Source organism: Plectropomus leopardus, chromosome 20, assembly GCF_026936395.1.
Source record: "Plectropomus leopardus strain MGB_pleo_1.0 chromosome 20, ASM2693639v1, whole genome shotgun sequence".
Classification (NCBI taxonomy): domain Eukaryota; kingdom Metazoa; phylum Chordata; class Actinopteri; order Perciformes; family Serranidae; genus Plectropomus; species Plectropomus leopardus.
The window spans coordinates 28,463,393-28,489,937 of NC_142195.1; the positions used below are offsets into that span (position 1 = coordinate 28,463,393).

A 26,545-nucleotide genomic window follows, 5' to 3' on the forward strand; every position below is an offset into this window, starting at 1 on the left:
TTATTTATTTTTTAAAAATTTTATTCAGATCTTATGTTATACATTCTGTGAGAGACATCACATTCAGACACCTTTCACAAGCATTTAAACCAGCAACTTGGTTATAAATATTTCATTCATTAAAAGAAATTGGTAGATTTAAAAAATATATTTTTAAAAGCTGGAGAAAATTTCTCAAGTAAAAAAGAAAAAGCTAGGGGAAACTACATTTCTAATATCACTGCATATTTAAGATTGTGTCTTTTTAAGCAGTTTTCCAGGTCATTCAATTATGTCGTCTTTCTTTTTATTAAACTAATTTTCAGGTAATTCTCTTGCACTTTTTATTATTTTCCTGTCATTTCTTCTTTTGTTGCTTATTGCCTTCCTCCCATGTTTTTGGAAGAAATTAAGCTAATTGTCTGGAAACAGCTTAAAAAAACCTAAACAAAGTGCATGGTAACATTTCTTTACAGTTTGGACCTCAGCTGAGAGGTTTCAGCCTCAGATAAATGTTGAGCTTTTTGCTCAGCAGCATTGCTTGTTGCCTGTGAACGTGTTAAATATCAGTGCACCAAAGTTCGGGATGTGTCGATCTGTGCACGGGATCGAGTTACTGTAACATTTGAATGCATTACTGTTGCAGCAGAAAGCATCGATCTTCACGGCGCTCAGAATAACAGCAAATCTGAAATGTTGACTTTGCACTCAGCACTGGTTTATTTAGCAGATTGGACTATTAGAGTTCAGAGGCGCCACACTTTATGTTATAAGCACTTTTTAAGTTAATGTGCACCGAGATGCCCCCGTGAGTCACTGCTGGTGTTGTTGTTTATATTGATGAAGCTTTTGTTGGATTTAAAGTGACGGATGTGTTTTTGTCGACTGAGTGATGGAGGAGAAAACGGGAGGAGATGATGATGGACTCAAAGTGCAACAACCTACTCTCACCCTCGTTTTTCCTTTATTAAATCTGGCTGCTGAGATCCTCCTGGTATCATCGTTCACATCGGATGTAATAGTGATTTTAAAATGTACGGCTATCTAATCTCAAAATGAACATAAATAGATATAACCCCACTGTTTTCTAAAAACAGTAAAACAATACTTTACCTACAAAATGACTGTTTGCATGTGAGGTTGCAACTCTGACATTTTTACAGTGTGGTTTCATGTTTTGTTTTTTGTTTTTGTTACTTAAATATTTTATCATAATCAAAACTCACACTTCGCACTGCATTCTGCTGCTCCATCTGTGCCCAGAGTACGCTCTGCAAACTTAACATTTTCATTGGACGTATGAGTAAAGTCTGACAGGAGAAGCAGCTGCTGCATCAGTGAGCAAAATAGATGCCTAAGTTTCATTTTCACTGAGCACGCATTCTACTGCTCCATCTGTGCCCAGAGTACGCTCTGCGCTCCAAGAGTGTGGCGCAATACTATAACTGAACAATAATGAACGATCCAAACGATTCCAAAAATAGTAGATTAATTTGTGGCGGCAGATGTTTTAATTGTGGTGGTGCACAAATGTGTGGAAAACTCTGTACAATGTTATTGCAATTTATAACATTTAAAGTGGAATTCACCTCTGATTGTTTGTTGTTTGCGTTCTCTGCTGCAGCATTACTTCCTGGTGATTTTTGGCCACGATGGTCAGAAACCTTTGGAGCTGCGGACGGAGGAAGAGTCGGACTGCAACGAGTGGGTGGAGTGCATCCAGCAGGCCAGGTAACAAAGGACTAACAGCAGGATTTCACTGCTGACTGTAATGTTGCAGTACAATTTGCAGGTACTTTTACTTTGTTTATGACACTTTATACTTACTTAGCTACATTTCAGAGGTAAATATTGTACTGTACTACATTCATCCAAAAGCTGTAGTTACTGGTTACCTCTTGAGTGGAAGATTTTGCATTAAATTGTGAAAACACTGGAATATTCAACACATTTTAAAGATTAAACCAGGAGGTCCTCAGAGGACAAACTCACTTTGAGTGGTTATTGTCCCTAAAGCAAGGATACTCAGCCTCCGCATACATGTTTCTAGGATTTTAGGACATTTCTCAGATTTTAGGACATTTCTCAGATTTTAAGACATATCCCGGATTTTAGGACATTTCTCAGATTTTAGGAAATTTCCCTGATGTAAGGAAGTTTCCAGGATTTTAGGACGTTTTCGGGATTTGAGGACATTAGGTCTTAGCCAGGACCTCTGTCGGGGGTGTGGGAGATCCTCCACTGGCTCTTTTTCTGGTCAACAAACAATTTTTTGATGCTGTTTTATGCACTCTGACATTTTATGGATACTAAAAGTACAAAAACTATTCCCAGTGTGAATCTCTTTATCTTTACTGTGAATTAGAAAATGTTTGGGGGGCCATAAATTGAGTATCACTTCCATCTTACACAAGAAGTCACAAAATTGAGCTTGTTTATTAAAAAAGTGACTGACAATCCTGAAAAGTATTATTTTAGGAAACCACTTTCAATTTCTCACATGCAGTCAAGTTTTTAATAACACAGAAACTTTATTTTGCTGCTGATGCACATTTGAAAAAACTGCCACGTGTTATTCCATATTTGTTTGTCTGAGAGGATGTGTGTGTGTGTGTGTGTGTGTGTGTGTGTGTGTGTGTGTGTGTGTGTGTGTGTGTGTGTGTGTGTGTGTGTGTGTGTGTGTGTGTGTGCGTGCGTGCGTGTGTGTGTGTGTGTGTGTGTGTGTGTGTGTGTGTGTGTGTGTGTGAACATGGACGTGTTCTGCTCGCAGCGGTTCACATTTAGGTCACACTGGTGCTGTACTGCTACACTGGTTACATCACAGACTTGATCTCGACCCCGCTGCCTCTCTGTTTCTGTCTTCATCTCAACATTCAGGAGAAAAATGACGCTCATCATTTTACACTGCGCCGTGTTAATATATAAATACAAAATATCAGCTTGTTGTTTATTGACACTGATGGAAGAAGTACTCAGATCCTATAATTAACCCTTTTAGAAGCAGCCAGGGAAAAATAATGTTGCTCCAGGTTTCAAATGTCCTACACAAATATTTAAACCTTTGAAGGCTGAGTAAGTTGGTTCAATTTTTGTCAAAAACATGGAGGGAAAAGCCCACGAGCAACTTGGTGTGAAATTTCCCACATATTGCAAGAAATGAGTAGATTTAGAAAATTATTTTGAAAAAACAAGGGAAAAATGAAAAAAGTAAGGGAAAAACTATATAATTAAATTAATAATTGTACTTTTTTTTCTGTCTCTTTCTTTATGTCTTTATGTCTCCTTTTTGTCTGGTTATTTTCTCTTATAATTTCTTTCCAATTTTGGGGGTCATTTTGTCTTTTGTTGCTTATTTTGTTCTTCACATGTTTGTGAAAAAGTATTTAAAACTTTGAACAGGATCAAATGGTGCATTTTCTTTAAAAAACGGGAAAAGCGCAATGAGCAACTTGGTAAAGGGAATATTTACAGAAGTATTCAAATTTTTAAGCACTTTTTTTTTCAAATCTTGTTCTGAAAAAATTAAAACAATAATATTTATAATAAATAAAAATAATAATAATACCACTACTACTACAAATAAAAAGAGTATGAGTAAGAGTATAAAGTAGCAGATATTGTAAATACTCCAGTAAAGTACGAGCCCAGTTTGTGACTAACATGTGAGATGAAGCTCTGTGTTTGTGTTGAGTTGTAAACCTCGCCCTCTCGCCCTCTCGCCCTCTCGCCCTCTCGCCGTTCTGCGCTCCTTTCAGTTACTCTGACATCATCATCGAGCGTGAGATCCTGATGCAGAAGTACATCCACCTGGTCCAGATCATGGAGACGGAGAAGATCGCAGCCAATCAGCTCCGCACCCAGCTGGAGGACCAGGACACCGAGATCGAGAGGCTCAAAGCTGAGGTATGCATGAGTGCATCCACATCTGCGTGTGCATGCATACATAAACACACACACACACACACACACACACACACACACACACACACACACACACGTGCACTCATATGCAGATCAAAGCATGCAAATGCATCTGGCATGATGGGAAAACACTGTGTGTGTGTGTGTCTGAAATGAAAGCTCAACAGGACTCCAGTGATTTCCAGGACCATTACTTCCTCATCATGCAGCCACACGTTTGTTGTTTTCAGCCTCTGAAGTGGTGTCATGAATTTTTTAACCCCTGCGCCCGTGTGTACTCACATTAAGACTCTTGTTGTGCCAGATCGTCGTGTTGAACAAAGCCAAGGAGAGGATGCGACCGTACCAGAACAACCAAGAGGAGGAAGACCCAGATATTAAAAAGATCAAGAAGGTAATTTACTGGTTTCCAGTGGCAACAGTAATGGGGCAGTTCACCTCAACACTTAAACACCTGGATCCACATTAGTTTTGTTGTGCTGCGTTTAGACGTCTTTTAGAAGAATTAAAACCTCTGTAACACTGATTTTATTTCTTTAAAAAAACAGAAAAAATCTACACTAGCATATGCTCCCAAAAGAATTAATTCAGTATCTCCACACATGTGACGTTTCGGGTTTTGATTTCTTTTGAAAACTTGGGAAAAGGCAATTAGCAACTTGGCAAGAAATCCCCAGAAAATTAAAATTAAAAGAAATAATAATAAAATATATAAATAAAATGAAAGGTGAGAAAAAATGTCTTGAAAATTAGCTCTTGGGAGATTATTAGAAATTATCCAAAAAAAAAAAAAGAAAAATGTCCTGAAAAATATACTTAAAATTCCCGTTCTATATTTAAAATTATGCTACAGAAACAAATCACACTTCCTTGAGGTCATTTTATTGTTTTATTTTATTTATTTATTTGTTTTTATTTTTGTCCTTCTTTTAAATTTTTGCTCGTTATCAGCCAGTTCTCTTGTAATTTTTTTTCTCACTAACTTCTTGCTAATTTTTGGGGCCATTTCTTCTTAAGTTGCTCATTGCCTTCTTATGATGTTTCTGAAAGAAGTCAAGCCACTTTATTCATTAATTAAGCCTTAATCTACAGCAGGAAAATGACACAAATACACATTAATGCAGCAGGAATATTAATCCAAAAACATGAGATAGGAAAACGTTTTTCTGCAGAATCAGCACTTCAAAGACACTTTACCAGTAAAGTATCTGTGTACTTTTTGTGTGTGTGTGTGTGTGTGTGTGTGTGTGTGTGTGTGTGTGTGTGTGTGTACAGGTGCAGAGCTTCATGCGCGGCTGGCTGTGCCGCAGGAAGTGGAAGATCATCGTCCAGGACTACATCTGTTCCCCTCACGCTGAGAGCATGAGGAAGAGGAACCAGATCGTCTTCAACATGGTGGAGGCAGAGACGGAGTACGTCCACCAGCTCTCCATCCTGGTCAACTGCTTCCTGCGGCCGCTCCGCATGGCCGCCAGCTCCAAGAAACCTCCCATCAGCCACGATGACGTCAGCAGCATATTCCTCAACAGGTTTTCATCTTCTGTAACGGTGAACCGTTTTGTAAATATTTTATCTTGCACTCAAAGTTACAGTAAGAATCTCTCCCTCTTTAGCGAAACTATCATGTTTCTGCACGAAATCTTCCATCAAGGTCTGAAAGCCCGGATCGCCAACTGGCCCACGCTGGTGCTGGGTGAGTTCTGCAGAGCTCAAACTCACGTCTCAGTATACAGTTTGCATGTTTTAGCTGAATGATTGCAATCAACATATGCATTACATCACTGCGAACCATTTTAGGGAGATTTCCCTAACTCCCTGTCTTAACCCTAAATTCCACCGGGTCTGACAGCGGCACGTTACGGCCGAGGCACGGCCTCCAGAGCCGATTACGGACGGTCTAGTCAATGCATTTTTCCACCGGGCACGCCTCAGAACGCCTCAGAAGCGGCTCGCCGCTTTATATGTTAAATATAGCCTCCATACAGGAGTTGGAAGAATATTGCAAATTTGGTGGTGTGGTTAAAATATTGCACCAAATATTTCAGTAAAAACAGTGATATAGAGAACGATTGTACCTTAAAAAACCTATCGCACAAAGTGTACAAGTGTATTAAAATAATGATAATAAAAATAATAATATTTCATGAATAAAGTTATGGCATTTAATTGTGGATGTGTGAGTTAAGTCCAAGTGTGGATCTATTGACTCAGATTGTCAGGCACTCTGAGGGAGGAGTTTTAGGAGGAGGGGGAGGAGTTTTATGTTGTTGTTTTTTAATGTCAGAGTTAATATACGTGTTTTCTTTTCTACACGCAGCGGACCTGTTTGACATCCTGCTGCCGATGCTGAACATCTACCAGGAGTTTGTGCGAAACCACCAGTACAGTCTGCAGGTTCTGGCCAACTGTAAGCAGAACAGAGACTTTGACAAGCTGCTCAAACAGTACGAGTCCAACGCTGCGTGTGAGGGACGCATGCTGGAGACGTTCCTCACTTATCCCATGTTCCAGGTAGGACACACCACTAAGTGCATTTATATACGTTTATTCATCCAAAAACACCAGCTGTAATTGTAAAAAACTGACATTGCACAGATTCCTCGATACATCATCACTCTGCACGAGCTGCTGGCTCACACGCCTCATGAACACGTGGAGCGCAAGAGTCTGGAGTTTGCCAAATCCAAACTGGAGGAGCTGTCCAAGTCAGTGTGTGCACGTTTCACAGGTGTTTAATTATAAGAAAGGATGTGATGATGCTGATGACGGTTGTTTGCGTTGTCAGGATGATGCACGACGAAGTGAGCGACACCGAGAACATCAGGAAGAACCTGGCCATCGAGAGGATGATCGTCGAGGGCTGCGACATCCTGTTAGACACCAGTCAGACCTTCGTCAGACAAGGTGAGCATCGTCTGTGGCAGTGGTTCCCAACTGGTGGGTCACGGGTCCAAAAATGGGTCGCGGGTCTATTCTGAATGGACCGCATGTGAGTGTTTTTTTTTTTTTTTTTTTAAAAAAGACTTTATTTTGAAGTACAGTAAATTTCCGCCACAGGACACGGGTTTCCATAAAATTTTGAGGTGACTGTGTTTCCACTGAGTGATGTCCTGCGACTTCTTCTCCTTCGCTGATATCGTCCCAGTAACCATGGCGATGGATGTTCAGACCATTAGCAGCTTTATTAGCCACCACACTAGCCGTCATTATTTCCAATCCAAGGTCACGTAGGCGTGTTATGGAGCCATGATGCAAAGACGAGCCCCTTATACGTGGGAGCGTCCACGTATGAGGGATTTCTGGGAGATGTAGTCAAAGATTTCACAGAGGAATTGTTGATTCAAAACCTCTGGATGATCAACTTTCCCAGAGTTATGTGATGCAATAACAGAAAGACCTAGAAAAGACTAAAAAGTGTTTCCATTACAGTTTTCCAAAATCTGGATTTTTCAAATCGCCTGAAATACCAGCTCATGTGAATGTAAAAACTTTTTTTGCAATAAATGGGGTTTTTTTTTTGCAACTGATATGTTTCCATTAGGCGTGATTTATATTCAGATTTTAATTTGCACAATGTGTGGATTCATGGAAACCTGCATACTGTTGTTGAGGCATCAAAGAAGCCAACAAAACAGTGATAACATCAGTGTGAAAAAATGCTCACAATGACAAATAAATTACCCAAAGTACCTAAAGGATATGAATGTCTGTGCTAAATTTCACAGCAATCCATTCAAAAATTGTTAAAATGTCAACCCGACTGGTGGAGTTAGAGAAGTCAGTCAGCAGATGCTGAGATATTCACGTGAAAATTTTGACCTTCTGGTGACGTTTTTCTGAAATTAATGTGTTTCCATTTTACATTTTATATTGTGCAATTTGAATTTGCACACTTTGAGGGTTCATTTGGAAATCTGCTGTGTCTCTTTAAACAGGCTCTCTCATCCAGCTGCCGTCCAGCAGCGAGCGGGGGGTGCTCAGCAAGGTCCGCCTGGGCTCGCTCTCACTGAGGAAGGAAGGAGAGCGACAGTGTTTCCTGTTCACCAAACACTTCCTCATCTGCACGCGAACATCTGGAGGAAAACTGCACCTGCTGAAGGTCGGCCCCACTGTCCACAGACATTTTTATTAAATGCATTAAAATGAATCACGTTTTTCTACTTTTAAAACAAGTCAGTTAACTTCCGAGTGAGGTCGTATTTCAGTGCAAATCAGATGTTTTGTGCCCCAACAGCAAGGAGGAACATTATCTCTGATAGAGTGCACTCTCATCGAAGAACTAGACGCCAGTGACGAGGACTGTGAGTATCTTTTTTTTTACCAAATAATGTCTTTTTGTCTTTGTTCCTTAATGTGGATTATGTGTTTGTCTTTGCAGACAACGCAGCCGGTCAAGGCTTCAACCACCTGGAGTTCAAGATTGTGGTGGAGCCTCCGGATGGTCAGTCCTTCTCCGTCGTCCTCTTGGCTCCTTCTCGCCAAGAAAAGGCCGCCTGGACCAGCGACATCAGCCAGGTAGACCCCGACTCTTTCAACCTGTTTAAAGGTGCAGTGTGTAAAGACATGGCCACCACTTTCATTTTAAACGTTAATGAAGATTACCAACAGAATGTGAAGAATTAACCATTTTGACGTAATTTCAAAGAAGGTATTTTGTTGCTGAGAAATCTACTGAAATGAGCACACTAAACATCTAGCCCTGACGCAACTGTCTTATAATGTCACTTGTACCTTAAGAATCGCAACTAATGACAATACAAACTGTACCAAAAGTGCCAAACTTTGCAAATTCTTGCTGTTATTTGGTAAATAGCTTGGAGGTGAAATGCTCCCCAATTATTCTGGAGAACCTGGACAGATTTTACACATTGCACCTTCAGGATCTCTCAATGTGGGATTAAAGAGGACTGAATGTGTCGCCAAATTTCTGTTTCAGTGCATTGATAATATCCGCTGCAACGGCCTGATGACCAGCGTGTTCGAGGAAAACTCCAAAGTTTCTGTGCCGCACATGATCAAGTAAGAAAAGAGGATTTCTGTTTGCAGAGTTTGTGGAAAAGGAAGATTTTAAACTGATACAGTTAAAGTTAACTAATAATTTCTAATTTATTTCTGTCCAATAATTCGTCTCATCAACATACATATACACAGCAGTGTCGTCGACATACAGTTAACAAGTGTAATGTGACAGAGAGAAAAGTAACATTAAATGTGCTTTATAATGGATGAATAGAAAATGTAAATATAGGCAAAAATTAGAAAAAGGTGAGAAAATGGTCAAAAATATAGTGTAGAGGGCGAGAGAAAAAGACGGAGAGAGAGAATCACTGGAAAATTATCCCCAAAAAGACAAAAAAAAATGTATTTATATTTTCATATTTTAACACTGTTTAACATTATTTATATAACTTTGCTTTTTTGTGCTAATTTTCAAATAATTTTCTTTTAGGCCTAACTATTTTTAAAAATATATATATGTGTGTATAAATTTTGGGAGTAATTAAATAAAGAAATCAAGCTAATATTCTCCATTTAACTGAACGTGTTATTTGGTTTTTGCTTAAGATCTGACGCCCGACTGCACAAAGACGATGTGGACATTTGCTTCAGCAAGACGCTCAACTCCTGCAAGGTCCCTCAGATCCGATACGCCAGCGTGGAGCGGCTCCTGGAGCGACTGACAGACCTGCGGTTCCTGTCCATCGACTTCCTCAACACCTTCCTCCACACGTACCGGATCTTCACCACGGCGGCCGTTGTCATCGACAAGCTGGCCGACATCTACAAGAAGCCGTTTACCTCCATACCTGTCAGGTACGTGTTGCAAGCATTGTGCTTATTTTTCTACCTGGACCCTTTTCTCCCACGTTTTTGTGTCTACATGACTAACGGGAGCAACAATATTTGAAATCGGTCCAGTTTTGAGTGAGCTGGCTGCAGCCGACAGTGCGAACAGGCTGCAATGTAACGACTCTGGACATGTTTGCCCCAAAATTACCATCACCAAACCCACCAGTCTGTGTATAGAGCAGCATGTTTTCACATCTAACTGGTTGGTTTAAGGGTTAATTTCAACTGAACCAGAGTTGGCGGTTGTGAGAACAGTAGAAAGACGAACCAAGACGTTTTTTGTTTTTTTTTTTATAGTTTTATTTTGTTTCTGTCAACTGTGATTACAATTACTGATTATTTAAATGTTTCACTGTTTGCAGGTAAAAGGTATGTGTGGACATTTTGGGTTTAGCTTTGACCTCCATTGCGGAGTTTGGAGGAGTCTTGCACAATACTCTTTTTTTTGGTGCTGTTTTTTAATTCACCCTTGCACTTTAATGACATTTAAAGTACAAAAAAAAATGAATATTTCACACTGAATTACCGACTGGCACCCGACCAAACCTTAACCAGAAACACCTCCCGAAATCGTGTGTAGAGCCGACATATTTTCACATCTAACAGGGTGAATTAGGGGTTTATTTTAACAAAAAACAGAGTAGATAATTCTGTCAAATTAAAATAAAATCTGTTTAAGTTGAAAATGAGTTTATCTGAAAGTAGGTTGGTGGCTTTGGTGATGGCGTTTTTGGGTGTGTTTCTGGTTAAACGAAAACGTTGATCTCTGCAGTGAACCTTTCTATAAAGTCGTCAGAGACTAAGAACATCGATCTGGTTCGATCTGGTTCAAAAACAAATTTACGGTGCAAACGTGCCCAGAGTGGTTACACTGCAGCGGACCATTTTCACGTGACTGTGACTGTGTTCATTTGTCTCCATGTCCATCCGTCCTCACTGTCCTTCTGACAGACTCATGCTGCAGCACATTCACTCCATTTTTTCATCTTGTTCTCCTCCTCCTCATCATTCACCTCCTCATCATCTGTCTCCCTGCTGTACGCCTCCTCTTCCTCCTCTTCCTCCTCTTCCTCCTCTTCCTCCTGTCACTGTCCCAGGGTCGAGCAACTTTCATGTGACCGTCTGTCCATCATGTCCCTCTGTCCTGACTACAGTCTGAAGATCACACAGCTCGCGCTCGACCAGTCCAAGTAAAGTTTTGTCTAAGTTTTGTCTCAGGGAAGAGCTTTAAATGGTGCTTTAAAATTTATTTTACAGAGGATTTTAATGAAAACATGCCCTGCTGGTTTTGAATGCACGTTTTCCTTAAAAATAAGAATTTTGGTCTTTTTTGTTTATTAAAAATTAAGAGATTTTTGAAGAAAAAATGATTGGCTTTTTTAAAAAAAAAAATGTCATTTTTAAGACTACATCTTAAAGATGTTTTTTTTTAAATTTATGGTGATTTTTTTAAGAAAACATCCAGGCTTTTTTTAACAAAAATTGGTCAACTTTTAAAGAAAACATTTTGGTGATTTTAACTGCTGATTTTTTTTTAAATATCTGGATTTTTTTCAAGAAAGGATATTTGCACTTTTTTTTTTTACCTTTGATGATGATTTGATTTTTTTTTTTTAATTTCTGGGAATTTTTGAAGAAAATATTTTTTTTCTTTTCTTTTTTTTCTTTTGGTGATTTTTTTTTATGTTGTTGCTGTTTTATTTTTATTTTTGGCAAAAATTTAATTTAATTTTAAAATATTCCTTTAAAATATGCCATCCAAACCTGCACATATTTCCTCACAGCCAGAAACTGTAAAAACAAATTATCATTGGATTTTCAAATTTCCAAGGGTCCTTGAATACATCATATGCTATGATAAAGGTTTGTGAAACAGATTTCCATGACTCCATGACCTTTCTAATACTTTAATGGTATATTTAGTCTTCCAAAACTTTTCTAGGTCTGGAAATTGTTATTTGCAAATTCCATGACTTTTCCAGGTTTTCCATGACTGTACAGTTCAGCTCTTCTGTCTCTCAGGTCTCTGGAGCTCTTCTTCGCCACCAACCAGGGCTCGTGGGGGACGGACCCCCTGAACAACAAATCTCCGAGGCTGTGCCGCAAGTTCTCCTCCCCTCCTCCTCTCACCATCCCCTCCCGCACCTCCTCCCCCGTCCACAGCCGAAAGCTCTCCCTCAGCTCCCCCGTCGGCGGCAAAGCTGCGGCCCTGGATCTGTCCGCCACCCCCACCTCCTCCGCCGCCAACTCCCCCACCTCCAGCCACAGCCCCTCCATCTCCTCTCCTCCTCCCAACTCTACCAGGCCTCCCTCTGGCTTCTCCTCCCCTCCGCCCACCGCCACGCGCTCCCCCAGCCTCCCCCAGGCCCCCCGGATGTCCTCGCCGCCCCCCATCACCACCAAAGCCCCTCTGGACCTGAGCCGCGGCCCCAGCTCCCCAGAGCTGAGCCCAGCTGCGGGGGAGGACGTCAGCGGGGAGCTGCCTCGCATCGACGCCTTCTGCGGGAAGCTGAGGCGCAGCATCCGCAGGGGTACGTATCCGGAGCACCAAAGCAGCTGATTCACAGCTCGACCGCTCCAGTCAGGTCTAAAAACGGGTAAAATGCAGAATTTCACCAGCTCTGCAATCCACCGCAAAAAAGTGACCTCAATTTGTGCTTGATTTTTTACTTTTTTTAATAACTAACTAAGCAAAACGGACAGAAAGTGCTTCATTTATACACTGAAATAATTAAAGAAATAAAATAAGAGTAGTCGTTAAAACTGGGAACTGATAATGATAAAAAGTTGATATGTAAGTGAATGAATAAATAAAATATTCTAAATAGTAGATAAAAGGTAAATGAAAGGATGAAAGCACAAAATATAAAAAGAGATCAAAATGTTAAAATAATAAAATTCTGTACCATCAAGTAAAACAGATTAAAATATATAAATAATCAATAAATATAAAGGTAAATTTCAATTAAAAGCCAGACTAAGAGGTAGACAAAAATGAATTAAATAAATGCTACTGCTACTACTACTAGTAATAATAATAATAATAATAATAATAATAATAATAGATAAACGTCAAAAGTAATAAAATTATATACCATCTAGTAACACACTAAAGACTAAATAAATAGTCATTAAATAATTAGGTAAAGTTTAATGAAAAGCCAGACGAGATAAATAAATAATAATGATAGTAAAGTAAATAATGAAATAAAATACTCTCAACATTAGATCAAAGGTAAATGAAAGGATGACAGCACAAAGTATAATAAAAATGTTAAAAATAATAAAATGATATTCCATCTTGTAAAACAGTAAAGCAGACTAAAATAAATAGTCAATAAATAAATAGATACATTTCAACTGAAAGCCAGAAGTAATATTAAGTAATATTAAAAATAATTAAATAAAATACTCTAAACAGTAGATTAAAGGTGAATGGAAAGATAACAGCTCAAAGTATAATAATAGATAAAAATGTTAAAATGATAAATTGAAATACCATCTTGTAAAACAGACTAAAATGTATAAATAGATAGACAGTAATTCAATTAAAGTTCGATTAAAAGCCAGAATAATAAGGAAGGTCCTGAGTTTGCTTCTAAAAATATCAACTATTATTATACTCGATCCGACGCTTCAGAGAAAGTGGCCCGCCAACCCAAACAGTCGGGAGCGAGAGACATAAATGGGTCACCGTTACCCAACGGAGGAATAATCGTGCTCTTAGATCACCATCTGGCTCCAGCCGACAGCTTGTTCACCATAAAAACAGCGGCGGAGCGCCAGGTCAGAAAATCTGACAGGAGAGGAAGAAAACAGGAGCCGTGACGGCCCGAAAAACGGCAGCTCGCGACCCCGCGGGCCAAAGGTCCACACCGACAACAGCTCGCTGAGAGGCGATCTATTTTCATCCAGACGCAGTATTTTTAGATTACTTTTGTAACACACATATATGTGTATTATATGTTACTCCCACACACAGAAAGAGCAAAAACACACAGCTCATCGTAAAGAGAGCGACTGTTTCAGGCTGAGTGAGTCTTTACTGCAGCTGCCCGAGTCAGAGTCCTCTGTCCTCTCATATCTCTGTCTCTGTCAATAAAAAAATAGAAAAAAAGCAAAAAAAACCAAAAATATAGATGCTGATTATGAAGATTAGCAAATGAGGTGATCCTTTATTAGTCCCACAGTGAGGAAATTCACGTTGTTACAGCAGCAGGTGAGTTCATATGAGCAACAAGCAAAAAGAACGATAGAAATAATAAAAAAATAAGTCTAAAATACACTGTGGAAACTAAATAGTTACATTCAGACTGTTCAGGTCCAAAAATGCTCCATTGAAACCCATTCAAACTGACATTTTTGATCCCACAGCCATCAGAGCAGAAAAACAGGACTTGTATTATTTCTGGGTGTCATTCTGGGCTTTTGACTCTGAATTTGTCATTTTGACTATTTTCCACCTGATGAGGTCATTTTGACCATATTTGGCATATGGAGGAAATACATGCTATTTCCACTAGGTGACCTGTCACAGTCAATGTAGCTGCTGATCACTGACATATCCCAGACTGTCAGCAGCTACACTCACACACTGACATATCCCAGACTGTCAGCAGCTACACTCACACACTGACATATCCCAGACTGTCAGCAGCTACACTCACACACTGACATATCCCAGACTGTCAGCAGCTACACTCACACACTGACATATCCCAGACTGTCAGCAAATAAATAGATAAATAAATAATAATAATAATAATAATAATAATAAAAATAATAATAATAATAATAATAATAATAATAATACATTTTAAATAAATAAATAATAAAAATAAACTAGAATTAAAAAAATTAAAAAAATAAAATTCTCTTTCCCTAACAGCTGTTCTGGAGTCAGTTTCTCTGGACAAGTTTCTCCCTGAGTCCCCGTCCAGCAGCGAGCCGGGCGACATGTCTCCCTGCCGCTCACCTTCAACGCCGAGGCATCTCCGCTACAGACAGTCAGGAGGTACAAACACACACACACAGACACACACACACACACTCTCTGAGGGTGATATCATGCAGTTTTCTTAATGTCTCTGCTTCCTCGCAGTCACATCGGGGGAAAATTCGCGCTGCACGATGTCGCCGGCTTCAGCATTTGCGATTGCCACCGCAGCTGCCGGGCACAGCAGCTCCCAGGGTGAGTACGGCAGGACATGAAGGTCAAAAGACTCACAGCTGAGGGAGGTAACTGGAAAGTAACTCAGTACATTTACTTCAAGTACTGAAAAAAGAAGTACAAATTTGAGGTACTCTTTTTCCATTTTCTGCCTCTGTATAATCCTATTCCACTACATTTGATAACTTTAGTTACTTTGCAGATTAAAATTAATGCTTATTATTATTACATGTTTTTGTATATTTTTTGAGTTTTTGATGCTTTTACCAAGTTCAGTAACACCTATGCAGGAGTTTTACTTGTTATTTATTTTTTAAATATCAGAAAAAGAAAATAAGAAATGTGTGTAAAAATTGCAATAGTAATAAAATAAAAATAAATTTAATAAAAAAAATAATAAAATTTAGAGAAGAAAATGACTTGAAAATAACTGTGAGGAGATTATTATTGTCTCAAAAAAAGACAAATGTCAATTTTTTTTCATAATTACATATTTAAAATTATGTTACAGGAAAAAAATAAAATAAAAAATCCTTTTTATAAGTTACTCTTGTCATTTTTTTTAGCCAATTTCTTTCAAAAGTTGCTCCATGTATTTTTGAAAGAAATCAAGGGTTAAACATTACACTACCTGTTAAAAACAACCTCAGATGTTTTAAAGTTTGTCATTTTTTAAATTTTCCCACAGGTTTTAATAATTCTGAGAAAGTCTGCGACAAAGAGTTCATCATCCGGAGAGCTGCGACCAACCGAGTCCTCAACGTGCTGCGACACTGGGTCTCCAAACACTCCCAGGTGAGTCTTATCACATCTCACCTGCAGGATCTGTTAACCTCTTTACGTGCGTCCGAACCTGTCGAGGACACCTTCGGTCTGTTGTTGCGTCTGTTATCATTTCCTCCTCCCCCCCGCTGAGAGCGCGTCCTCCTCCGTCGCTCGTTTTTCGTCCCTGACGGAGGTGCTCTTTGCTCTGCGTGTCTCTTCTCCCACACAGGAAGCGTGCAGAAAGGTCAGCGTCCTCCCCGGGGACACTCAGAGGACTATCGTTGTCATTTAAGATTATATAAGATGCTATTTTTGTACCTGGATGTTTGTCGCCTGAAAAGTGAACGATTTATTATTTATTATCTGCTCCGATTGATGAACGCAGTTCTGAGTCCAGGTGGTCATTAATAAGAGTCTGTGACCTTTGACCTTTAGTTGCTATAAAGGGGACAAAAAACACCTATAGATCAACATCAGTTTGTTCAGTAATAAAATCATTTTTTTTGTAGTAAAACTGTAAAAACCCATGAAAAGATCTGTTATCTTACACAAATTAGAAGTCATCTGTTTTTAGTATTTGTCCAGATTTTTAAAATTGTATTTATTGATGTATTTAACAGGGACAGTGTTTTTATTTATGTTATGCTTTTTTATTTTACTTCATATTTTTGCATCTTAAAATGCCTGCGTGTCTCTTTGTGTCATATCCTTTCACAAGCTATGTGACCTTTGAAAACTTAGCAAATTGGGGGAGGATTATTAATAATGAATAATTATTAATAATTTTATATCACAGAAAATATAAAATATATTTTTTTTTAAATTGTATTTTATACTATTCTATTTTACTTAAAAAAAACACTTTTATTTTCAGGTTTTTTGCTTCTTTTCAGGTAGTTTTTATAAACTTTTGGCTCATTTTTAGGCCATGTCTTTCCTCATTTCCTCTGTCTTTTCTCATGTTTTTGAAAAAAATCAAACCAATCTGCTCAGGTTTCAAAGGGTTAATCTGCACGTCACACAGACTAAAGCAAAAACTAAAGCTCACTTTAGTTTATTTCTGTCATTTTCCAGCTTTAAACAGTTGATGTGTTTCAGAAACATTGTGAAACATTTGGGGAAAAATGAAAATTCGTCACCTGATTCTCAGTAAACGTCCTCTAGAGGGCGACAGACGACACCATAAAAGCAATGCTGTGACACTTCGGATGTGAACACTTTTATGAATGAAATATAGAAATTATGCAGCAAATATTTGAAAGTTTGGGCAATATGAAATCATTCAGGATGTATTTTAATAATCACAACTAGGACTTTTAACACTTTGAAAACCAGACAATGTGGCTTAATTTCTTAAAAAGAAAAAAAAACATGGAAAGAGTGCAATGAGCAATTTAACAAGACATGACCCCAAAATTAGCAAAAATAAAATGTAAGAAAAAACTGAAATTAATATATATATATATATATATATATATATATATATATATATATATATATATATATATATATATATATATCTTTTTTTTCCCTCTTTATTTGATAATTTTCTATTTTTTTCTCGTTTAAAAATAATTTTCAGGTCATTTTTTGATTGCCTTTTACAGATTTTTTTTTTTTTTTGCAATTTGCAATTTGCAGGACATTTCCTGCTGATTGCCTTTTTTTTCTAATGTATTTGATAACCATTTTGCTCACGTTAAAAAGACTTAAGTACTTGTAAAAGGTGTCCAAATGCAGCACAAGAAAGAGTTTATTATTGATTATGAGGCACTGTAATCTGTCAGATCTTTGGCAGACATGCAACATACAATACATAAAAATTATGTGTCTAAACGTGTCTTAAATATGTAGCGTTGTGTATAATGTGTCTAAATGTGCGTTATTGTGCGGCTCCATCAGGACTTCGAGATGAACAGTGAGCTGAAGATGGGGGTCATCGGTCTGCTGGAGGAGGTGCTACGAGATCCAGACCTGCTGCCTCAGGAGAGGAAAGCTACATCAAACATTTTAAGGTATACACACACACACACACACACACACACACACACACACACACACACACACACACACACACACACAGAGAAACAGAAACAGTTTTGGGAGCCACCTAACGGTGTCTGTTTTGCTTTTCAGTGCCCTTTCTCAAGAAGAACAAGACGACGCTCAGCTGAAGATCGAGGACATTTTACAGATGGTCAGTATTAACCTGTTTGTGTCACAGAAAACACTTAGATTTTAGTTTATGCTGAGTGCATTTTTAAGAAATTATTGCAATAATTTTTCTCCAGAAAAGCTGTCCTTTGCTGCACTTCATTGCGGTAAGAATAATGTTAATGCAAATAAGTCGTTCCCGTAATGAGAACCAGCAGCGGCACGGTATTTTTAGTGCACTGTAGTTTATTCCCAGTATGAGGAGTTAACTTTCTGTGGTGTTTGTGTTACTGTAGTTCTTAGAAACAGCTTTTTTTTTTAAAGATTTCGGCACTTCAAACAGTTTGCTGTGTTTCCAGGCGGAGAGTCCGAAGGCCGAGTGTTTCGAGTCTCTGTCGGCCATGGAGCTGGCCGAACAGATCACGCTGCTGGATCACATCGTGTTCAGGAGCATCCCCTACGAGTGAGTGACGTCACGCAGCCGAATATTCACCTCACACGCCTGCAGGCGAGATGCAACAGCAATAAACCGTGTTTTATATGGAAGTTTATCAAATGTTTGAAATGGAAAAGTCGTGTCTGCAGCGTGAAATTAACTACAGATAAATAAAAATAAATGCAACGGTACTTTTCCACCAATGTAAATTATAACATACAGAGTGTGTGTGTGTGTGTGTGTGTGTGTGTGTGTGTGTGTGTGTGTGTGTGTGTGTGTGTGTGTGTGTGTGTGTGCAGGGTGTTCCTGGGTCAGGGCTGGATGAAGGTGGATAAGACCGAGAGGACTCCGTACATCATGAAGACCAGCCAGCATTTTAACGACGTAAGACTAAACAGCATTTTATTTATCCCAGCTTCTCCATGACACAGCAGAAAACTAACCAAAATGAGACCTCAACAATAATAATAAAACTGATAAATAATAATAATAATAAATAAAACCCTCCCTAAGAAACAGGAATTCTTCTTTCTAGGAAGGAAAAGGTGAAACGTTTTGTTATTAATTGGGAAAAATTAATATAATAAAACTAATAATAATAATAACAAACTTTACTTAAAGAGGATTTTTCATACAAATGATGCAGCTCAAAGTCCTCCACAATAAAATAAAGCAACACAAATGGAAAAAACAACATGAGAGGACGATGAAAAATGAGTCTCCTGGGAAATGGGGAGAGTTGAGAGGAAAGTTTGATTTTATCGTTTCCTTTTTGTTGAAACAGTTATAGAGTTTTTATTTTAGAATGAGTAAGTTTAACCTGGTTTATGTATGAACTGGCAACAAAAAATTGAATTAAATTAGCAACTAAATTGGCAATAAAAAATGCAACAGAAATGAAAAAAATACAGAAGAAATTTGATCCAAGGACGAAACCATGAGATGGTATGTATGGTTTTAATGTTTAATTTTATTGAAACAAGTAATAATAATAATAACAATAATAATAATAATGCATTTCATTTATAGAACACTTTTAAAGAAACTCAGGCGCTTAAAAGAAACAAAAGCAAAGTGGATTAAAAACCAAAGAACCATAAAGAATAAATAAAATCAAAATCAGTAAAAACAAGACAAACAACAAATATGCATAAAACCAAACATTAAATAGAGTTTTTATTTTAGAATTAATTCGTTTAACCTGGTTAATGTAATACATTTGCAAATTAGTTTACTAATTTTTTTCTTTTTTTGTGGGTAAAAAAAAAAGTGTCCTCTCTGACTTTGTGTCCCCAGATGAGTAACCTGGTGGCGTCTCAGATCATGACCCACACGGACGTGGGCTCCAGGGCCAGCTCCATAGAGAAGTGGCTGGCGGTGGCCGATATCTGCCGCTGCCTCAACAACTACAACGGCGTGCTGGAGATCACCTCGGCGCTCAACCGCAGCGCCATCTACAGGCTGAAGAAGACCTGGGCTAAAGTCTGCAAACAGGTCGGAAACGTTCATTTAACCCTTTAAAAACCTGCACCTGCAATTCGACATCGCTTTACTTCACATCAAATGAATTTCACGGGTTTTTAACCCTTTACACGCCAAATACAATGGTTAAATTTGTTTTGAGAACATGAAGAAAAAAAGGGAATTTCTTTATTTTTATTTGATTTATTTAAAAGCGACACAGCATATTAATGACCATCGGTATAAAATACAAATGTAGATGTGTCTGAGTTAGGACTGCTAATAAACATCCGTAGTCCCTTTGCAGATAACACACAAAAAATTAAAGAACAAAATAAAAAGGAAAGAAAAAAATGAATTCGACAACAAATCTACTAAGAAATTAGTAGATTTTTTAAAGAATAAAATGGGAAAAAACTATATTTATAGTTATCAGTATTATATATTAATAATTATGTAACAGAGTTATTATTTTTAAGCATTTTTTAAAAGTCATTTCATTGTTTGTTTTTGTTTTTTGTGTTTTCTTTTTCTCTATATTTGCTATTTTTTTAAGTAAGTTTCTTACTTTTACTTTAAAGCATTTTTATTGAAAAGGGTCAATTTGGACAAATTGTTATCAAATATACACAAACATAGAAATTATTTATAAATATGCAAATGCAGCATGAATATAATTTGTACATTAATGTAACTAGTACAGGAAACGCGCTTCTGCAGGACTTTCAGATATTTGGGTCGTTTCTTAAGTTGCTCGGTGTCTTTTTCCATGTTTTCAAAATAAATCAAGCCAATTTGCTCTGGTTTCAAAGGGTTAAAGGCTGTTAAAAATAAAACTAAAGTCTCTGCACAAAAACCTTAATAATTCTTTGTGTTTTTAGACGAAGGCGCTCATGGACCGGCTGCAGAAGACGGTGTCATCAGAGGGCAGATTCAAGAATCTCAGAGAGACGCTGAAAAAGTAAATAGTAGAAAAATAGAGTGATAAATATTTAAATTCAGTCCTAAACCTGTCTAATGTTTCTGCTGTGTGTGTGTGTGTGTGTGTGTGTGTGTGTGTGTGTGTGTGTGTGTGTGTGTGTGTGTGTGTGTGTGTGTGTGTGTGTGTGTGTGTGTGTGTGCAGCTGTAACCCTCCGTGCGTCCCGTACCTCGGCATGTACCTCACTGACCTGGCGTTTATCGAGGAAGGAACGCCCAACTTCACGGAGGAGGGCCTGGTTAACTTCTCCAAAATGAGGATGGTAAAAAAAAAAAATCACATTTTTCCGACTTCTTGTTGTGCTCATGAGCTCTGAGACGGTAAAGTGGGAACAACATGGAAGCTACAAAGAAAATGGGTCGCAATTTAAAAAGAGCATTTAAACAAGAGGTTGATTGCTGTTTCCGGTTTATTTATATTTTGATGTATTTTATTTTTTATATATTATTCTATATTTTATTTTAAACCAAGATTCTGTTAATAAGGCTCAGATTTCTCACTTGAAATGTTTTCAGAAACATGTTTTTGCTTATTCTTTAGTTGTAATATGAGATCGTCATTGTCTCAAATGGACAAGTTCGAACTACATTACCCACCAGCCCGAGCGTTTATTGATCTGGTACTGCGCAGTGCATTCTGGTACTTGTAGGTTTTCTACCCTTTGAGCAAAAGCGAATGCCACAGTCCTTTTTCTCTGTTTTCTCCGGTTATGTAGCACCAATTTAAAAAAAGAGACAGCCTAATTTTGTGTGATGACCCTCTTTATATATTGTTAAAATACTTCTTGAATTTTTTCTTGCTCTCTCAGATTTGTCATATTATCCGGGAGATTCGTCAGTTTCAGCAAGCACCTTACAGGATAGAGCACCAACCCAAGGTATGTCTACAAAAAAATGCATTTAATCAAAATGAAATTCAGATTTAAACCATTATTTAAGACTCAGATGAAGGAGACCCTGATTTTCATTGGTGCTGAGCATGAACAAATACATTAAAAACAGTCAACATGAAAACAAATAGCTGTTAAAATAGATTTAAAATCAAACAATAATAGCAAAAGGCTAAAAAGCAATAGCTGAAAATACAAATTCAGGATAACAAACATGTTTTGGTGCAGAACTATAATTAAAAACATTTAGCCGTAATGGTGTAAGAGTGTCCAAGTTTAGCTTCTTTTGCAGATTATATCATGTATAAAGTGCGCTGTAAGAAAATTAAATTTTTCCTAGTTCAACAAGCTATTCTGCCTCCGAGTACCCAGATTATGTGAGTTATTATCTGAATGAGTAGAAGATAATAACGAGTAACACAAACTAATATTTCTGTCCTCCAGGTGACTCAGTTCCTCCTGGATAAGACATTAGTGATGGACGAAGACACCCTCTACGAGCTCTCACTGAAGATCGAACCGCGAGTACCACCCGGTTAACTATATCTTCCTCTCACACACAAACAGTATTTTCCGTGGTACTATAGAGCGGTGAAGTAATGAGTCCTAAAACGCGGAAGTCCGTTAGCATTTTTGCTAGTCTGTGCTTGTTTTTTATTTTATTTCATGGATTTTCGGTAAAATGCCTTAAATAAGGTCTGTGGTTAACACAGGCTAAAGATATTTCTGTTAAAATACATCCGTATAAACCCAGTTGTTGAACTTTGAAGGTTTTACGCGTCTTAAAAAAGGAGGTTGCTAACAAGTGGCTAAATTGGACAACGGTGTTTGTCGGGGACGTTGGACGTCATCACACCGGACACAGAAACTACTACTGAGACTAGCATGACATAGCCATTATCATTAGCTAAATCAGGTCACGCTAACAGGAGAGAGTTTGTAGAAAATTAAGCGCTAAATTAAACCAGAAGTTGAACGATTCAGGGTGGTGACGTTTAAATCGTGCGACCACGATGTCATTGGTTTATAGCCAAACAACAGCTTTTCATTTACGCTTCAAAACAGTGTTCATCTGTGAAGATGATCGTGCTTAACAAAACAGGAGAGTATCATAAACTTGTGTTCGTCACAGAGATTATTTTTGGCGATAATCGAAAATCCCATTCAAAAATGCCATAAGGTTTTTGACGAGGGAACCGGTGCGGTGCTAACTTCCCGGTCGGTCTAATGAAAAAAACATCATCCCTTCACCGCTCTATATCGATGGGGTTGTTTGATCAAACTCCACCAGTTCTCGTGTTTAGGAAACTCAGGAGAAAACGTGCCTTGTTGTTTGAATATCTAAATGTGTACATTTCGTGAACAGAATGAACTGTGTAACAAACACGACTCTGCCATACATTCGTACAGTTATGACTGTAGAGACAAACATGTCAGCTACTCAACGTGGCGCCAGAAAGTAACCAGCTGCTGCTATCACTCTGTAAACAGCCTGCCTCCGTCGTCCTGCACGTAAACGCTGTCAGATGAGTTTCAATCAAGGCCGGATTAACCTTTCGGGGGTCCCCGGGCGCACAAATTAACTCTCTGTGCGGTAAAAACCAAAATTAATTGCCATTACAGGAACTCGGGGTAAATCTGAGGAGGCGGGAACATTTAAAAGAGCTGCCTCCAAGTCGGTCGTCTCAGACTTTGTGTCTCCATCACAGTGTAGGTCCCTGATAGGACCCGCTGGAGTTTACATAATCATTCGGCTTCTTCATTTACTTCGTCGTCTTTTTTGTTGTCGTCTTCTTTGTCTTTGTCTTTTTCTTTCCCGTTTTTGTCTTCTTTGGCGTTTGTAGACTTCGTCTTCGTTGTTGTTGTCGGTTTCCTTCATCGTTCATCCTCTGTATTTGTCATCGTCTTTGTAGTCTTCTTTGTCATCTTCTTCTTAGCTGTCGTCTTCGTTGTCATCTTCTCTTCTTCAATGTTTTTGGCGTTGTTTGTAGTTGTCTATTACGTAGTCTTCTTTGTCGTCTTCTTCCTTGTTGTTGCCTTCTTGGTCTTTGTCTTTTTCCTTGTCTTTGTCTTCTCCATCTTGGCCGTTTCTTGTCTTCTTTGACGTCGGCTGCGTTGTTATTTGAAGTCTTCGTAGTCTTCTTTGTTGTTTCCTTTATCGTTCATCCTCTTTGTCTGTAATCGTCTTCGTAGTCTTTGCAGTCTTTATAGTCTTCGTGGTCTTCTTTGTCATCTTCGTCGTTTTCGTTGTCGTCACCTTCTGACGTCACATGAAGGCAGCGTTAAAAACTGTTTTGTTGACACATTCCACCCGGCAGTTTTTTAGAGCCACGCTGAAGTCCCTGTCCCGAGGCAGGGACTCGTTTTGCCCCTGTAGAAGTTCTCAAATCGTCCTACGGGGACGGTTCCTGCGGTGGAGACACGTAAAACTCCCCTGAGTTCCTGCGGTGGAAACAAACCAATAGTGGCCAAAGCGTGTAACTACGACTTCCGGGTCTAAAAGAGTTCTTCCGTAGACTGACACTGGAAAAATACGTCTGCAAATCTGTGGATAATATTTTCTTTTTATCACAACCCCTGCGAAATGACTTGACTCATGATTTGATTTATTCTGTCCAGAAAAGCTGCACGATTAAATCATAAATTAATAATTAATCATTTAATAAGTAATTTTGTACCTGGACTTTGAACTTTTTGGCCTTCAAGCACCACTGAACGACATCAAAACAAGAGATCGGACAGTCGAGTATTTTAAAGATCCAATCACGTCAGTTGATTTTCCACTTTAGTCGTGCATTTTCCGCACAGTGAATCTGAAGCGTTTCGGGCCCCTGGGGGACGTACGGCTCTGGGTAATATGCCCACTTTGCCCGGTTGGTAGTCCAGCCTTCTGTTTGATGTGTGCATGTCAACATACATGAGTTATAAAAGTATTTTATCTACCTTTACACTCACCGACTCACCTGTTTGATGGTGTTGCTCACAGGAACATTTTTATATCTTTACTCATCTGATAACACAAAAAGTTTATGTTGCTGCAGCTGTTTTGCATTTGCATGTTAACAGCAAAAATCTTAACACACATTCATAATCTGAAAATGTAGTCAACTTCAAACAAATTAATCTTTAGTGACAATCAAAAGCGTTTTCGCGACAAATCGCGTCTTCTCAGTTTTGTAATAATAGTATTTTGTACAAAAAAAGTTCATTTCTGCTCTGGCCTAAAACGTTTCTTACACAACAAAAAGCCCTGCAGTTACATTTCTTTTACATGTATCGCTATTATTATTATTATTATTATTATTAGTTCCTTGTCAATGTGATCTTTTAATCATATTTATATTTTAAACCTTGTTGACTGTATTAGTAAAATAGTAATATCTTTGCACTATTGATTTGTAAAGAATGTCAATAGCATCTAAAGTTATTTATAGCATGAATATAGCATGATGACCCCTCTGTCCCTGAGATTATCATTATAGTTGACTGTTACTGAGTTTTATGAGGTTTATTTGTTTATTTTGGTCATTCCCGATGTCAGGAATCTTCAAACGCTCTAAATGCATTAGTCTATAAGACCTTCGCTTTCTTACATTACTGTAAACTTTGAATTTCCAGCTTTGCTGTTGTATTTTTCCATGCATTTCTCTGTGTGATGTACAGATATTTACACACAATAAAAGCAAAATAATGTGACTTATAATACAGCAGTTTTCATGGCTGTTTGAGGAAAATACGTCTGAGAGTGACCTGAGAGCTTCACGCAGTCCAACTTAAGAAAACAAGAAAAACTATTAAATATAGAAATGCACAAATTCACTAAATACAGAAACACATTTCAAAAGAAAACACAACCAAAATTCAGGTAAGCAACAAAAATACAGAAAATGTCTACAAATACAAAACATAAAACCAAATCAAGAAAACACAACCAAAACAAAATAAAAGAAAAACAATTAAAAAAAAAAAACCCAAACACACCACAAATACTGAAAACCCAAAATGCACAACAAATACAAAAATTCACCCAAAATACAAAAAACATGCACAGAAATGCACCTCAAATAAAGAAAACAAACCTGAAATACAGAGAACACACGCTAAACACAGGAAATGCAACCAAATGCTAAAACGCACAACAGATATGGAAACACTCCACATTTACAGAAACACACCTCAAATACAGAAAAAACACCTAAATACAGGAAATGCCACCAAATACAAAAATGCACAACAAAAGAAAAAAACACACACAAAATACAAAGAAAACAAACAAATTCAGAAATGCATCTTAAGCACAAAAAACAACCAAATACAGAAACAAAAACACAAACTGAACTTAAATACAGAAAATCTTCCCGCGGACACTAAAACGTATTAACTCTTGCGTGTGTGCGTAGTTTTTCGGCTGTCTGTGGCTCATGGAGTTATTGAACACCTGCTACAAGTCAGTAGTGTTGCAAAATGAGCTGTCAGTCAATACAGAGGATACTGAAGCTATTGATAATAATAAAATCTGTGTTATAGAATCAGAATATCACATTTTATGTGATGCCAACTTCAATCCGTGCACTGTAAACCACGGCTTGAACTCGTGTGTTGAGGTGAGTTTTTAGTTTTTAGTGGAAAGTCTGCTTATTTGTCCCTAAATTCTGTGTTTCTGTGCAGGTTGTAGTTATTTTTAAGTTGCTTTTGTCTTCTGTATTTGGTTGTGTTGTCTGTATTTGCAGCGTGTGGACATTATGCCGTGCGTGCATGGTGAACTCTGCATGTGTCCTGAGGCTGCTGCGCTCTGAGCTCTCAGGGTTACAGAGTGTGAGGAGGAGATCAAGTGTGAGTGCAAATATCAAGGTCAAACTGGACGCTGATATCAGAGCCGTGGTGGTCGTGATTGACGGAGGCTCGACGTGAGCGGCCTGCGCTGCTGTAGCTCACGCCTG

General features: G+C 38.2%; 1 protein-coding gene across 3 annotated transcripts in view; it reads left to right on the top strand.

Moving 5' to 3' along the window:
* Window positions 1–25,746, top strand: part of rasgrf2a (Ras protein-specific guanine nucleotide-releasing factor 2a) — a 38,301-nt gene extending 12,555 nt beyond the window's left edge. Inside the window, exons 2-29 of one of the 3 annotated variants that reach the window (XM_088071084.1) lie at window positions 1,604–1,710; window positions 3,735–3,882; window positions 4,205–4,294; window positions 5,176–5,429; window positions 5,514–5,593; window positions 6,218–6,411; window positions 6,496–6,605; window positions 6,686–6,804; window positions 7,836–7,999; window positions 8,135–8,201; window positions 8,279–8,415; window positions 8,837–8,919; window positions 9,466–9,714; window positions 10,848–10,940; window positions 11,773–12,281; window positions 14,639–14,764; window positions 14,852–14,941; window positions 15,609–15,715; window positions 17,588–17,700; window positions 17,822–17,882; window positions 17,977–18,006; window positions 18,199–18,302; window positions 18,575–18,659; window positions 19,572–19,769; window positions 20,618–20,697; window positions 20,861–20,978; window positions 21,525–21,593; window positions 22,050–25,746. In XM_088071084.1, the coding sequence (XP_087927210.1) occupies window positions 1,604–1,710; window positions 3,735–3,882; window positions 4,205–4,294; window positions 5,176–5,429; window positions 5,514–5,593; window positions 6,218–6,411; window positions 6,496–6,605; window positions 6,686–6,804; window positions 7,836–7,999; window positions 8,135–8,201; window positions 8,279–8,415; window positions 8,837–8,919; window positions 9,466–9,714; window positions 10,848–10,940; window positions 11,773–12,281; window positions 14,639–14,764; window positions 14,852–14,941; window positions 15,609–15,715; window positions 17,588–17,700; window positions 17,822–17,882; window positions 17,977–18,006; window positions 18,199–18,302; window positions 18,575–18,659; window positions 19,572–19,769; window positions 20,618–20,697; window positions 20,861–20,978; window positions 21,525–21,593; window positions 22,050–22,145 (3,681 nt within the window). In that variant the 3' untranslated portion in view covers window positions 22,146–25,746. The remainder of the gene's footprint in view (window positions 1–1,603; window positions 1,711–3,734; window positions 3,883–4,204; window positions 4,295–5,175; window positions 5,430–5,513; window positions 5,594–6,217; window positions 6,412–6,495; window positions 6,606–6,685; window positions 6,805–7,835; window positions 8,000–8,134; window positions 8,202–8,278; window positions 8,416–8,836; window positions 8,920–9,465; window positions 9,715–10,847; window positions 10,941–11,772; window positions 12,282–14,638; window positions 14,765–14,851; window positions 14,942–15,608; window positions 15,716–17,587; window positions 17,701–17,821; window positions 17,883–17,976; window positions 18,007–18,198; window positions 18,303–18,574; window positions 18,660–19,571; window positions 19,770–20,617; window positions 20,698–20,860; window positions 20,979–21,524; window positions 21,594–22,049) is intronic. The other 2 variants (XM_042509283.2, XM_088071085.1) reach the window with 2 other exon arrangements.
* Window positions 25,747–26,545: the final 799 nt, after the last annotated feature.